Consider the following 15,123-nt stretch of genomic DNA (forward strand, 5'->3'; position numbering starts at 1 on the left):
AAGTTTCAGCCTCAGCATCAGTCCTTCCAATGAACACCCAGGACTGGTCTCCTTTAGGATGGACTGATTGGATCTCCTTGCAGTCCAAGGGACTCTCAAGAGTCTTCTCCAACACCACAGTTCAAAAGCATCAATTCTTTGGCGCTCAGCTTTCTTCACAGTCCAACTCTCACATCCATGCATGACCACTGGAAAAACCATAGCCTTGACTAGATGGACCTTTGTTGGCAAAGTAATATCTGCTTCTTAATATGCTATCTAGGTTGGCACTTTAGGAACTTATAATTGCTAACTCTCTAGAAGGTATATGCAACTCTTTTTGAGAATAAAGTGTAACCCTTGCCAGTTTCACATTCCAGGGATGTTTTTCTTAAGGGCTTTGTAGCCATCTATTTCAATCATAAGCTTCAAAGTTGGTTCAGTGGTAAAGCATCCGTCTGCCAATGCAGGAGACCTGGACTCCATCCCTGGTCCCATAAGATACTCTGGACAAGGAAACGGCAATCCACTCCAGTATTCTTGCAAGGGAAATCGATGGACAGTGGAGCTTAGCAGGCTATACGCCATGAAGTCCGAAAATAGTTCGAGAGAACTCAGAGACAAAATAAAATCCCGCCTCAGACCACATTTCGCCTTCTAGCCTCAACCGGCCAAAACCTGTTCCATCCCTCCCCCTAAACTTCCCCTGGCAGCTCTAGCGCAGCTTCTCCTCTCTACCCTCCAGCCCTGCCCTTCTCCAACCGCACCTCCAGCCCTGCCCCTTCTCTCTGCCCTCTAGCCTCTGCCCTCAGCCCCAGTCACGCCCTCAGCCCCAGCCCAGCCCCGCCCCTCCGAGACCCCCGTGCCCAATCCCCTCCACGCTTGGCGAACCTCGCGAGCCATGTCCAGTCAACCGCCTTCCCTGAGGCAGGCCGGCCACCCAATGTTATCTCTCCTGCTACTCCTCACAGGGCTGGGCCAGTTGGCCTCTGCGGGCCATCGTAAGTGAGGACCCTACCGGATAGGAGGGGGCCCCATAATCACAGTGTCCCTTGGCGTGGGGGTGGAGGCTGTTGCCCTCCTGGCCGCAGAAGCCCAGGGCAGGCTGGGGGAGCCCGGGTTTGATTGGAGTCCTGCCCATTTTCAGGGTTCTGCCAGGCCCGCTGGTCGGAGGACTCAGAGCAGGAATGGGATAGTTGTCCCTCACGCCCAGACGGGGATACAGGTCTTCTAGGTAGACGGGGTGGGGGTGGAGGTAGGGAGAGAATCCTGGATGGGGTCCAGGAGACCTCTTCTTAAAACCCTACACAGCATGATATTTGGGGGGGGTGTGTGTGTGTGTGTGTGTGTGTGTGTGTGTGTGTGCGCGCGCGCGCGCGCACTGGGGCTTGGAAGATCCACAAGTGATGTGATAGGAGAGGACAAGTAAGAAAGGATGCGGTCATGCCCTAGGGAATGCTCACTCTTGTTTTCCTTACTGCAGACTCTGAAACAGCACGTCTACAAATTACAGTGCCACGGAAGATTGAGACAAACACCAAAGATGGCAGTATTTCAGAAACACATGTAATTAACAAATCATTTTAAAATAAAAGAGTGTTTTATTTTTACTGGAGTGCAAGACCCCAATCGATGCACGCCTTCATGACATTTTGTGTTCTACCAAGATTGTGTTCAAGAGACCTTTTGTCTGAGGAGAACAAGTGCTTTCTTTTCATTTCTCAAGTAAATATAAGCCTTATGAAACAATTTTAAAATACAGATACAAAGAAAAGAGATGCCTTGAATTCGTATCACACAAAAAGGAGTCTATGGTCTACTAAATTTTCTTTTTAAATATATGTTGTATGTAAATGAAGCCATACAAATATTTAACTTGTAGCATGATTTTAAGATAACAGTATATAAATAATATCTTCATACCTGTATTTAACATATATGTGCATATGGATATGTTTGCAAAAATGAATGTTATTTTTGGTCTGACTAACATGGTAAAGTGCGTCCCTTATGTACGTTGTAAAATGAAATCTAGGCAGTGCAGAGACTTGTTAAGAAAGTGAATGGCTATCTCACTTTCTAAAGGCGGTAAATTTGAAGGAAGTTTTAGAGACATGCATACACACACGCACATAAATTTTTAATGACCGTGTATGAGAGTTGTAGTTGGCTTTTTCTTTTATGGGTAGACTTATGATTTAATTTTATGATAATTAGTAACAGCCCAGTTATTATTTTTCTTAACTGTAGCATATCTTATATGTAACATCATAAAATGTTTCAAATTATAGATGGCTAAATAGTTTCATTTCTTTTTTTTCCATGGGGATGGTCTTGATCCATGTCTTCTGTACAATGTCACAAACCTCTGTCTGTAGTTCATTAGGCACTCTGTCTATCAAATCTAGTCCCTTAAATCTATTTTTCACTTCCACTGTGTAAAGGCACTTGATTTAGGTCATACCTTAATGGTCTAGTGGTTTCCCCCACTTTCTTCAATTTAGGTCTGAATATGTAAATAAGGAGTTCATGATCTGAGCCATAGTCAGCTCACGGTCTTGTTTTTGCTGACTGTATAGAGCTTCTGCATCTTTGGCTGCAAAGAATATAATCAATCTGATGTCTGTGTTGGCCATCTGGTGATGTCCATGTGTAGAGTCTTCTCGTGTTGTTGGAAGAGGGTGTTTGCTATGACCAGTGTGTTCCCTTGGCAAAACTCTATTAGCCTTTGTCCTGTTTCATTCTCTACTCCAAGGCCAAATTTGCCTATTACTCCAGGTGTTTCTTGACATCCTACTTTTGCATTCCAGTCCCCTATAATGAAAAGGACATCTTTTGGGGGTGTTAGTTTTAAAAGGTCTTGTATGTCTTCATAGAACCATTCAACTTCAGCTTCTTCAGAGTTACTGGTCGGGGCATAGACTTAGATTTTGCTGATATTGTTTGTCATGGAAACGAACAGAGATCATTGTGTTGTTTTTGAGAGTGTATGCAAGTACTGCATTTCAGACTCTTTTGTTGACTATGATGGCTACTCCATTTCTTCTAAGGGATTCCTGCCCACATTTGTAGATATAATGGTCTTCTGAGTTAAATACACCCATTCCAGGCAATTTTAGTTTGCTGATTCCTAGAATTTCAACATTCATTCTTGGATCTCCTGTTTGACCACTTCCAATTTGCCTTGATTCATGGACCTAACATTCCAGGTTGTAATGCAATGTTGCTCTTTACAGCATCGGACCTTCCTTACATCACCAGTCACATCCACAACTGGGTGTTGTTTTTGGTATGGCTCCATCACTTCATTCTTTCTGAAAAAGAAATGCAGAAAGGCAAAATGGTTGTCTGAGGAGGCCTTACAAATAGCTGTGAAAGAAGAGAAGTGAAAAGTGAAGGAGAAAAGGAAAGATATAAGCACCTTAATACAGAGTTCCAAAGAATAGCAAGGAGGGATAAGAAAGTCATCCTCAGTGATCAATGCAAAGAAATAGGGGAAAACAACAGAATGGGAAAGACTAGAGATCTCTTCAAGAAAATTAGAGATACCAAGGGAACATTTCAGGCAAAGATGGGCTCAATAGAGGACAGGAATTGTATGGACCTAGCAGAAGTAGAAGATATTAAGACCTGGCAAAAATAGACAGAAGAACTATGGAAAAAAGATCTTCACAACCCAGATAATCACGATGGTGTGATCACTCACCTAGAGCCAGACATCCTGGAATGTGAAGTCAAGTGGGCCTTAGGAGGCATCACTACGATCAAAGCTAGTGGAGGTGATGGAATTCCAGTCGAGCTATTTCAAATCTTGAAAGATGATGCTGTCAAAGTGCTGCACTCAATATGCCAGCAAATTTGGAAAACTCAGCGATGGCCACAGGACTGGAAAAGGTCAGTTTTCATTCCAATCCCAAAGAAAGGCAATGTCAAAGAATGCTCAAACTACCGCACAATTGCACTCATCTCACATGCTAGTAGATTAATGCTCAAAATTCTCCAAGCCAGGCTTCAGCAATACGTGAACTGTGAACTTCCAGATTTTTAAGCTGGTTTTAGAAAAGGCAGAGGAACCAAAGATCAAATTGCCAACATCCATTGGATCATCAAAAAAGGAAGAGCATTCAAGAAAAACATCTATTTCTGCTTTATTGACTATGCCAAAGCCTTTGACTATGTGGATCATAATAAACTGGAAAATTCTGAAAGAGATGGGAATACCAGACCACCTGACCTGCCTCTTGAGAAACCTGTATGCAGGTCAAGAAGCAACAGTTTGAACTGGACATGTAACAATGCACTGGTTCCAAATAGGAAAAGGAGTACGTCAAGGCTGTATATTGTCACCCTGCTAATTTAACTTACATGCAGAGTACATCATGAGAAACACTGCACTGGATGAAGCACAAGCTGGAATCAAGATTGCCGGGAGAAATATCAATCACCTCAAATATGCAGATGACACTACCTTTATGGCAGAAAGTGAAGAAGAACTAAAAAGCCTCTTGATGACAGTGACCTCTAGTGAAAAAGTTGGCTTAAAGCTCAACATTCAGAAAACTAAGACCATGGCATCTGGTCCCATCACTTCACAGGAAATAGATGGGGAAACAGTGGAAACAGTGGCTGGCTTTGTTTTTTGGGGCTCCAAAATCACTGCAGATGGTGATTGCAGCCATGAAATTAAAAGACACTTACTCCTTGGAAGGAAAGTTATGACCAACATAGACAGCATATTAAAAAGCAGAGACATTACTTTGTCAATAAAGGTCCATCTAGTCAAGGCTATGGTTTTTCCAATGGTCATGTATGGATGTGAGAGTTGGACTATAAAGAAAGCTGAGTGCTGAAGAATTGATGCTTTTGAATTGTGGTGTTGGAGAAGACTCTTGAGAGTCCCTTGGACTGCAAGGAGATCCAACCAGTCCATCCTAAAGGAGATCAGTCCTGGGTGTTCATTGGAAGGACTAATGTGAAGCTGAAACTCCAGTACTTTGGCCACCTAATGCAAAGAGCTGACTCATTTGAAAAGACCCTGATGCTGGGGAAGATGAAGGCAGGAGGAGATGGCGACCACAGATGTTTGGATGGCCTCACCGACTCAATGGATGGGTTTCAGTGAACTCCAGGAGTTGGTGATGGAGAGGGAGGCCTGGCGTGCTGTTCATGGGGTCTCAAAGAGTCGGACACAGCTGAGTGACTGAAGGTTTATTTGAAGGTTTATGAATAGTTTCATAAACCTTCCTGAATAGTCATCTCAATGGAGTCAAGGGTCAAACCACTGTAAACAGTTGTTGATAAATAATGCAAAATGTCTACCAGAATAGTTGCCTTATGTTTGACTCTTCTTCACAAAAATAGTGATGCCTATTGACCTGAGGCCTCTCCAGGTCTCCTCTTCAATCTTCTTATCTTTGCTCTAGTGAATACCCTCAATGAATGCTTCACGTCTAACGGGTGTTTTTCATCTAAGCCTTAACAAGAGATTACACATCTGTATATCAACTGTTTGAATCATTTTAATTAGTTGTCAGTCTGTTTCTGGTTTTGACTTCTCTTTTAATAAGAATTAACAGCTTCAGATAGGACACTTTGTTTTCCAGAATGCAAAAGTGTTGATGTAAAAACATAGGGATGGGGTAGGAATCCGATTACAACCCCAGTAGCAAGATCTGAGAGGAATGTACTCAAATTTTTGTTAAATGAAAAACTGTGTTAGACATTGGGGTAGGTTTTATAGACTGAGTGGTTTACTTCTGACTGGCTCACTTTGTGGCACCAAGAAACACCAGAGATTATATATTTATAAAAGCTATTACATCCCCCAAAATGATCATCGGGAGACACTGTATGTTCAGGAGAGTATAATGTACACTGGGAAAACGCTTCCAAAAGAAAGCATGAAGTTCCATGATCAGATCAGATCAGTCACTCAGTCGTGTCCAACTCTTTGTGACCCCATGAATCTCAGCACGCCAGGCCTCCCTGTCCATCACCAACTCTCAGAGTTCACTCAGACTCATGTCCATCGAGTCAGTGATGCCATCCAGCCATCTCATCCTCTGTCATCCCCTTCTCCTCTTGCCCCCAATCCCTCCCAGCATCAGAGTCTTTTCCAATGAGTCAACTCTTCACATGAGGTGGCCAAAGTACTGGAGTTTCAGCTTTAGCATCATTCCTTCCAAAGAAATCCCAGGGCTGATCTCCTTAGAATGAACTGGTTGGATCTCCTTGCAGTCCAAGGTTCCATGATAATAGCAGGAAAAATAGAGCATTTGGCACACACACACACATGCAAACACACACACATATACACACCCAATATTATGAGATAAGCATCCCTTGCTTTAAAATATTCATTTCTCAAGGAACATATAATGCTTCTAAATTTCTATGAATTTAATACAATGTCATCAGCATATATAACATGAAAACTGATGGCACAGCAGAGAGAAATTTTCAAATGCATTTCCATAGACAGACCTTTAAATTTTTTCTCACATGTTGATTGGCCAGTGTTAAAATTCTTCATGTGGGGAAGGAACATTTGAGCAAGAAAAAATAAGCATTTTATTGAAGAATAAAGTGACCCCAATGAAGTTTTCCCCTTTCTGCTCTTCGTTTAGACACACTGGACTCTATGGATATCACATATGAGGGTTTTATATAAAGATAAAAGCTATGTTGCAGCAAGAAAAAGAGAATTCAATAAGTATCAGGAATCCAGGAAGCTACCCCAGTGAGCTAGCTCCATGTGAGTCTGTGCTCTGGGAATACGCTGAGACTCTGGCTTTAAAATCACGAGATTTATGGGAGGAATCTTGGCTTTGGGAGAACTCCTTACACAGCTTTCAGTGACCTCTTAAGTAACCAAGCTAGCCTTTTTGAACTAGTTAGGGAAACACAACAGAAGCTAACCTTGGCCAGGGGGGTTTTGTACTGTAAACTGCAGCAATGTTAAGTCTCAATGCCCTTGTTTTAGCCAAGAGTCAGAAACATCCAAATTTGTCACTATTTCCAGAAACAGAACTTTTAAAAAAATTTTTTAATATAAATTTATTTATTTTAATTGGAGGCTAATCTCTTTACAATATTGTGTTGGTTTTGCCATACATCGACATGAATCCGCCACGGGTGTACACGTGTTCCCCATCCTGAGCACCCCCCCACCTCTCTCCCCAAGAACTTTTCTAACCAAGCTGCACGTATGCTCTGTCTCCGTTGTAAATAATGGTTCTGAAGAACAATACTTTTACTTTTCAAGAATATATGATGTCATTTAATGAAATACCACAGCAAGGAAAACAAATAAATAAATGAAAAACCTATAGGGATAGTACAGCACTCATTATTTGGGAACAGTACAGTTAGGTTAAAACTTAACAAAAAGACTCAGAAATGTATTTGAAAATTTAAAAATATATTTGTACATGGTTCATGGGTTGATGGATAGATCATAAACTGTAATCAATATTAAATAATAAACAATGAATGAGAATGAAAAATTGCAAAGAAAAACTTAAGTCATGCTCTGAAGTTCATATAATACCATAATATATACTCCTATCCACAAATAAATAGGTGACAATAAATGGTTGGAAATTTAAAAATAGAAAAATAACTATAACCTTAAAATTCTTAAAACTTTCTCCTTAAATAAAGAGGTAGAATTAATGAAAAAATACATAAACTGAAGTAGCTCAGATTCCCAATGTCAAAAGTTGATTTCTGAGAAGAAGGTAAAACAGAACATTTGGTGAGATAGACTAAGGAAAATGAGAAGGAAGAGATGCACTGTTAGAAGTGAGACTCACACAAATGTGAACTGGCCAATAGAATATGAATTCCAGATATCATCCCTTAGCAGAAGAATGGCCTTTTAGCTTTCTGAATGGTGCCTTTAGGTGAACATCAGATTTTAGTTTAATTTTAGTTTTATCTTAGAACTTGCTTTGTATTCTTTAATTTTCCTTTTATTTTCTCTGGAAACTGCAAAGTAAGGAAAGATCAGAAAACTCAAATTTCTTCAAATTTTACTCAACATTTCTAAATGCAACCATTTTAAGTAAAAATTTGTTTGAGACTTTAATGCTCTTACTTTTGCAGTAGATTTATAATCCTAGATTTTATATAACTTGGATTATGATTAATTCTGTCATATGTTCCAAGACTGAAGAAAACTGTCATGGTATATCTCTGTAGGAGTGGAGATACATAGTTTTTTTTTTGTTGTTTTTAGTCTCTTTGACATTTCTGACTGTTTTGAGACTCCATGGACTGTAGCCTGCCCGGTTCCTCTGTCCATGTGATTTCACAGACAAGAATACTGGAGTTGGTTGTCATTTCCTTCTCCAGTATATATAATTTTGATATATGATATCATCCCTGTTTATATAAAAGAGTACATATTTTTTAAAATTAGGACTTTTGACTTTCAGAGATTTGAAATATCTAATAATTACTTTTTCTCTGAATCCTTTGCTATAGGTTGCCTATTCCATCCAAATTGACAAGAAAACATACACTCTCCCACTTGAAAAACAGTAAGTGGACATTCTTCCTTTCATAGAGTTGTTTTTAGTTTCTTAAGTTTGTAATGGCTTCCTATAACTGAGTCTACATTAAAGCCTAAACATTCAAAGGCATGAGTATTTTATTTAACATGTTAAGTCTTCTTGTTAATTCATGTCAGATTAGACTTTTGAGTCATTATCATTAGCTCTTAAGTCTAATATTCAGATTCAACTATAATGATATAAATATTAGAGCATATGAAATACATGAACATTGTTTTATGTAACTCTTTACATTTAATTACATTACTATTGTAAATGAACTAATGTTATCTGCCCATAATTCAGTTTGTTTGTTTCATGTCATTTAACATAATTATGTGACTTTATGCATTTTGTTTGATGTTACACTCTCAGTTTGTCTCACTTTGCTATAGTGTATACTTTTAATGTCTTCAGATTTCTGCTTTCATTCTGTGAGGAAGCCAACATCAATAACCTGTGTGTATCACTCTATGATTTTCTAATCTAAATTTCATCTTTACCTGAAATAAAACATACAGAAACCTACCCGAAAAAGGATTTCTTTGCTCAAATGCAAATTGTCTTCTGCAAGTGTCTTATTCAATAACAGCACATATTTTCTTTCTCTGTATGTATATTTTCACTCATTTTTAGTAGTGAGAATGCATGGTATATAGTATTGATGGGTAATTAGGTTATTTCCAGGGATTGTCACTATAGACTCTGACAAGAAGCATCCTCATCCATGTATTTTTATATCATTGAGATATTGTTACATAACAGACTTGGTATAAATTAATGGACTTCTGGATCAAGAAGGATGAATGCTAAAAATAGTCATACCAGTCATAATAATGACAAGAACAACAGTAACTGACATTTACTGAGCAAGTACCATTTTCCAAGTGCATTTCTAGCAATTTTCATGTTGCTGAGTCATGTCTGACTCTTTGGTACCTCATGGACTGCAGCATGCCAGGCTCTCCATTTATCTAACCATCTCATATTCCATCACCCTCATCTCCTTTTTGCTTCAATCTTTCCCAACATCAGTGTCTTTCCAATGAGCAGATTCTTCACATCAGCTGGCCAAAGTATTGGAGCTTCAGCTTCAGCATCAGTCCTTCCACTGACTATTCATGTTTGATTGCCTTTAGGATAAACTGGCTTGATCTCTTTGCAGTCCACAGGACTCTCGAGTGTCTTCTCCAGAACCACAATTCAAAGGCATCAGTTCCTCAGCCTTCTTATGGGCCTATTCTCAAATCTGTACGTGACTACTGGAAAAACCATGACTTTGACTATGCAGACCTTTATTGGTGAAGTGGTATCTCTGCATTCTAGTACACTGTCTATGTTTGTCGTAGCTTTACTTCGAAGAAGCAAGTGTTTTAATGTCATGACTGCAGTCACTGTCTTCAGTGATTATGGAGACCAAGAAAATAAAATCTGTCACTGCTTTTGCTTTTTCCACATCTATTTGCTATGAAGTGAGGGGACCAGAAGCTATGATCTTAGTTTTTTGACTGTTGAATTTTAAGCCAGCTTTTTCACTCTCCTCTTTCAGTCTCTTCAGGAGGCTCTTTAGTTCCTCTTCACTTTCTGCCATTAGAATGATATCATCTGCACATCTCAGGTTGTGGATATTTCTCCAACAATCTTCATTCCAGCTTGTGCTTCATCCAGCCCATCATTCCATATGATGTATGCTGCTTATAAGTTTAATAAGCAGGGTGACAATATACAACCTCTTACTCCTTTCCCTATTTGCACCAGTCAGTTGTTCCATGTCTGATTCCTACTGTTGCTTCTTGACCCACATATAGGTTTCTCAGAAGAGAGGTAAGGTGTTCTAGTACAAGCATTTCTTTGAGAATTTTCCACAATTTATTGTGATCCATAGTCAAAAGCTCTAGCATAGTCAATGAAGGAGAAGGCGATGTTTTTCTGTTTCTCCTTTGCTTTCTTCATGATCCAACGAATGTTGGAAATTTGATCTGTCTTCTCTACTTCTTCTAAACCCGGCTTGTACATCTGGAATTACATGGTTCATGTACTTCTGAAGTCTAACTTGAAGGATTTTGAGCATAACCTTGCTGGCATGTAAAATTAGCACAATGGTAAGGTCGTTTGAGCATTCTTTGGCACTGCCCTTTTTTGAGGTTGGAATAAAAACTGACATTTTCCACTCCTGTGGCCACTGCTGGGTTTTCCAAATTTGCTGATTTACTGAGTGCAGCACTCTAACAGCATCATCTTTTAGAATTTTGAGTAATTCAGCTGGAATTCTTTTACCTCCATTAACTTTGTTCGTAACAGTGCTTCCTAAGGCCTACTTGATTTCACATTCCAGCATGTCTGGCCCTAGGTGAGTGACCACACCATGGTGGTTTTTTAGGTCATTAAAACCTTTCTGGTATAGTTCCTTTGCATACTCTTGCCATCTCTTAATATTTTTTGCTTCAGTTAGATCTTCAGTGTTTCTGTCCTTCATCAGGCCCATCTTTACTTGAAATATTCCCTTATCTCCAGTTTTCTTGAAGAGATCTTTAGTCTTTCCCTTTCTATATTTTTCTCTGTTTTTTTGTTTGTTTGTTTTGTTTTTTGTTTTTTTTTTTTCATTGCTCAAGAAGTCTTTCTCATCTCTCCTTGCTATTCTCTGGAACTCTGCATTCAGTTGAGTATATCTTTCCCTTTCTCCCTGGCCTTTCACTTCTCTTCTTTCCCCAGCTATTTTTAGCACATCCTCAGACAACCACTTTGCCTTCTTGCATTTCTTCTTCTTTGGGATGGTTTTGGTCATTGCCTCCTGTACAGTATTACAAACTTCCATCCACAGTTCTTCAGGCACTCTTCTATCAGGTCTAATCCCTTGAATCTATTTGTCACCTCTACTGTATAATCATAAGGGATTTGATTTAGATCTTACCTGAATGGCCTAGTGGCTTTCCTTGCTGTCTTCAACTTTAGCCTGAATTTTGCAATAAGGAGCCACAGTCAGCTCCAGGCTTTGTTTTTACTGATTGTATACAGCTTCTCCATCTTTGGCAACAAAGAACATAATCAATCTGATTTCAGTATTGACCATCTGTTGATGACCATGTGTAGACTGGTCCACTGGATTGTTTGGAAAGAGTGTTTGCTATGACCAGTGTCTTCTCTTGACAAGACTCTGTTAGCCTTTGCCTGCTTTCATTTTGTACTTCAAGGCCAAACTTGTCTGTTATTCCAGGTTTCTCTTGACTTCCTTCTTTTGCCTTCTAATCCCCTATGATGAAAAGGGCATCTTTTTTTGATCTTAGTTCTAGAAAGTATCCTAGGTCTTCATAGAACCAGTCAACTTCACTGTCTTTAACATCAGCCGTTGGGGCATAGACTTGGGTTACTCTGATGTTGAATGGTTTGCCTTAGAAACGAACTGAGATCATTCTGTCATTTTTGAGATTGACCCAATTACTGCATTTTGAACTCTTTTGTTGACTATGAGGGCTACTCTGTTTCTTCTAAGGGATTCTTGCCCAAAAGAGTGGATATAATGGTCATCTGAATTAAATACACCCTTTCCCATCCATTTTAGTTCACTGATTCCTAAGATGTTGATGTTCAATCTTACCATCTCTTGCTTGACCATTTCCAGTTTACCTTGATTCATGGACCTAACATCCCAGGTTCCTATCCAATATTGTTCTTTACAGTATTGGACTTTCATCACCAGACACATCCACAGATTAGCTTTATTCCTGCTTTGGCCAAAGTGCTTCTTTCTTACTGTGCAAAAGTGCAGTTGCTCAGTCGTCACTGACTCTTTGCGACCCCATGGACTGTAGCCTACCAGCCTCCTCCACCCATGGGATTTTCCAGGCAAGAGTACCGGAGTGGGTTGCCATTTCCTTCTCCAGGGGATCTTCCCAACCCAGGGATTGAACTTGAGCCTCCTGCATTTCAGGCAGATGCTTTAATGTCTGAGCCACATTATTAATTGCCCTTTACTCTTCCTGAGTAGCATATTAGGGATTGAACTTGAGCCTCCCGCATTTCAGGCAGATGCTTTAACGTCTGAGCCACATTATTAATTGCCCTTTACTCTTCCTGAGTAGCATATTGTATATCTTCAACCTGAGGGGCTCATCTTCCAGTGTCATATCTTTTTGCTTTTTTCATATGGTCTGTGGGGTTTTCCAGGCAAGAATACTGGAGTAGATTGCCGTTTCCTTCTCCAGTGTACTACATTTTGCTGGAACTCTTCACTGTGACCCATCCATCTCGGGTGCATGGCTTATAGCTTCATGTAGTGACACAAGCCATCTCTGCCAAAGCAAGGCTATAATCCATGAAGGGGATTTTACCTTGGGGGTCTGGCAAATTACCAGCCCAGTTTGAGACTATGTCACTTATTTTGATGGGGCCTTCCCAGGTGGCTCAGTGGTAAAGAATCCTCCTGCCAAAGCAGGAAATGCAAGAGACTCATGTTCAGTTCCTGAGTGGGGAAGATACCCTAGAGGAAGCAATGGCAACCCACTCCAGTATTCTTGCCTGGAAAATAGCATGGACAGAGGAGCCTGGTGGCTTACAGTTCATGGGGTTTCAGTGTCAGACATAAGTGAGTGACTGAGCACTACTGCACACTTACTTTTGCCAAAGTGATGTTGGATGAATTGATTTCAACAGAGGCTTAAAAAGGTTCTCATAGTTTTCTGCTCTCCATCTTTATCTGTCATCCCCATGAGAATATGTTTTGGCTAAGCTTGCTGAAAGATTAAAGACATGTGGATCATAGCCAAAGTGTTCTATTTATCCCTGCTGCTGCTAAGTCACTTCAGCCGTGTCCAACTCTGCACGACCCCATAGACGGCAGCCCACCAGGCTCCCCCGTCCCTGGGATTCTCCAGGCAAGAACTCTGGAGTGGGTTGCCATTTCCTTCTCCAATGCATGAAAGTGAAAAGTGAAAGTGAAGTCACTCAGTTGTGTCCGACTCTTAGCGATCCCATGGACTGCAGCCTACCAGGCTCCTCCATCCATGGGATTTTCCAGGCAAGAGTACTGGAGTGGGTTGCCATTCCCTACATCAGCCAATATTCAGCTGAATCCTGTACCACTGAGCCAGCCTGGCCAGTTAGCAGAGTTGTCATGGCTACTGGCTCATGACCCAAAAGTGTGAGCAGTAGGTACATTTTGTTTTACTGTATGTGGTTGTGGTTGTTCATAATGCGACATTATGCATAATATCATTTGTTGAGATTCATTCATATTGATGTGTGCAAAATGGGTTTTAATGCATATGTCACCATCAAATTAATATATCTCATACATTATTTATCCTCCCTTATTTACAACAAGAAAGCTTTCTAGTTGACATCCCTGGACATGACTTCCCAGGCCTCAGTGTAGCTATTGCATTATAAATAAGAAAATTCTTAAGTGTTATATACTGCCAGTTTTTTTTTCTTCAAAACCTTTATAACTAATTTTTATGACAATAAATTAAAGGATATTTGTTTTCTACATTCTCAACTAAATGCATATATTCACTCATTTTTGTTTATTAGTGGATAACAAATACTATTTTATTGTTGCTTTAATATGCCATTCCCTGGTTATTAATAACATGTAGTGTCTTTCCAAGTGAAAATGTACAGTTCTCATTGACTTGCTTCCCTTAAGATTTTAAGGTAATTAGTTTTAATTCATTCAGTCAGTCCAATTCAGGTCAGTCGCTCAGTCGTGTCCAACTCTTTGCGATCCCATAGACTGCAGCACGCCAGGCCTCCCTGTCCATCACCAACTCCCGGAGTTTCTCCAAACTCATGTCCATTGAGTCAGTGATGCCATCCAACCATCTCATCTTCTGTCATCGTCTTCTTCTACCTTCAATCTTTCCCAGCATCGGGGTCTTTTCTAATGAGTCAGCTCTTCGCATCAGGTGGCCAAAGTATTGTCTTTTATTCATTAGTTTTGAGTTATTTATATTCTATGTATGGCTTTATCTTTCTGTTTTTCTACTTTTTGCTCCATCATCAACTTGTGAGAAGTTTTGTTTTCTTTGGCTATTACCACTTTATCTTTTCTGTAGTTGTGAAAATAGCATGTTGAATATTGATGTTTTCCTCCTATGTTTTGGGGATTTATTGCTATAAAAAATAATTTTCAAATAATCCTCATATTCATATTTTTTCTTATAGGTTCTCATGTTCTTCTCTTGTGTCTCTCAGATCCTAAAGTGATACCAAAACATCCTATATTTTTTAAAATTGTCTTTCCATTCGAAATGTAAATCCACTACTTTCAGTTTCTTTATCAGCTCTATTTGCATTTTCCTTCTTTTTTGAAACATTTTTTAATTGCAGTTTTCTGCTGACTCGGGTATTATTTAGTTAGAATATTTTCTAGTTAGATTATTTTCTTCAGAAGGAATATGCAAATAGCATGCGTCCCTAATCACAGATCTGTGGATGTCTTTTTGTTCTCATAATTGAATAACATTTTGGCAATGTGTTGAATTTGTGAGTCATATTTCTTTTCTATAAATTTTTGTAATTTGATACAGTCTATTTTAAGTTTTCCAGTATGTTTTCTTTGTATAGATGGGTGTGAGTTTCTGTGTATATG

The 15,123-nt window shown here is 39.6% G+C and overlaps 1 protein-coding gene across 3 annotated transcripts in view; it reads left to right on the forward strand.

Annotated features, from left to right (window-relative positions):
• The first annotated feature begins 861 nt into the window (after positions 1 to 861).
• LOC102405271 (A disintegrin and metallopeptidase domain 3) overlaps positions 862 to 15,123 on the forward strand; it is a 113,766-nt gene continuing 99,504 nt past the window's right edge. For 2 of the 3 annotated variants that reach the window (XM_006078640.4, XM_025278201.3), the window contains exons 1-3: positions 862 to 980; positions 1,463 to 1,545; positions 8,467 to 8,522. In XM_006078640.4, coding sequence (XP_006078702.3) covers positions 881 to 980; positions 1,463 to 1,545; positions 8,467 to 8,522 — 239 coding nt within the window. In that variant the 5' untranslated portion in view covers positions 862 to 880. The other variant, XM_044929779.2, reaches the window with a different exon arrangement.

Source organism: Bubalus bubalis, chromosome 1, assembly GCF_019923935.1.
Source record: "Bubalus bubalis isolate 160015118507 breed Murrah chromosome 1, NDDB_SH_1, whole genome shotgun sequence".
Lineage (NCBI taxonomy): Eukaryota > Metazoa > Chordata > Mammalia > Artiodactyla > Bovidae > Bubalus > Bubalus bubalis.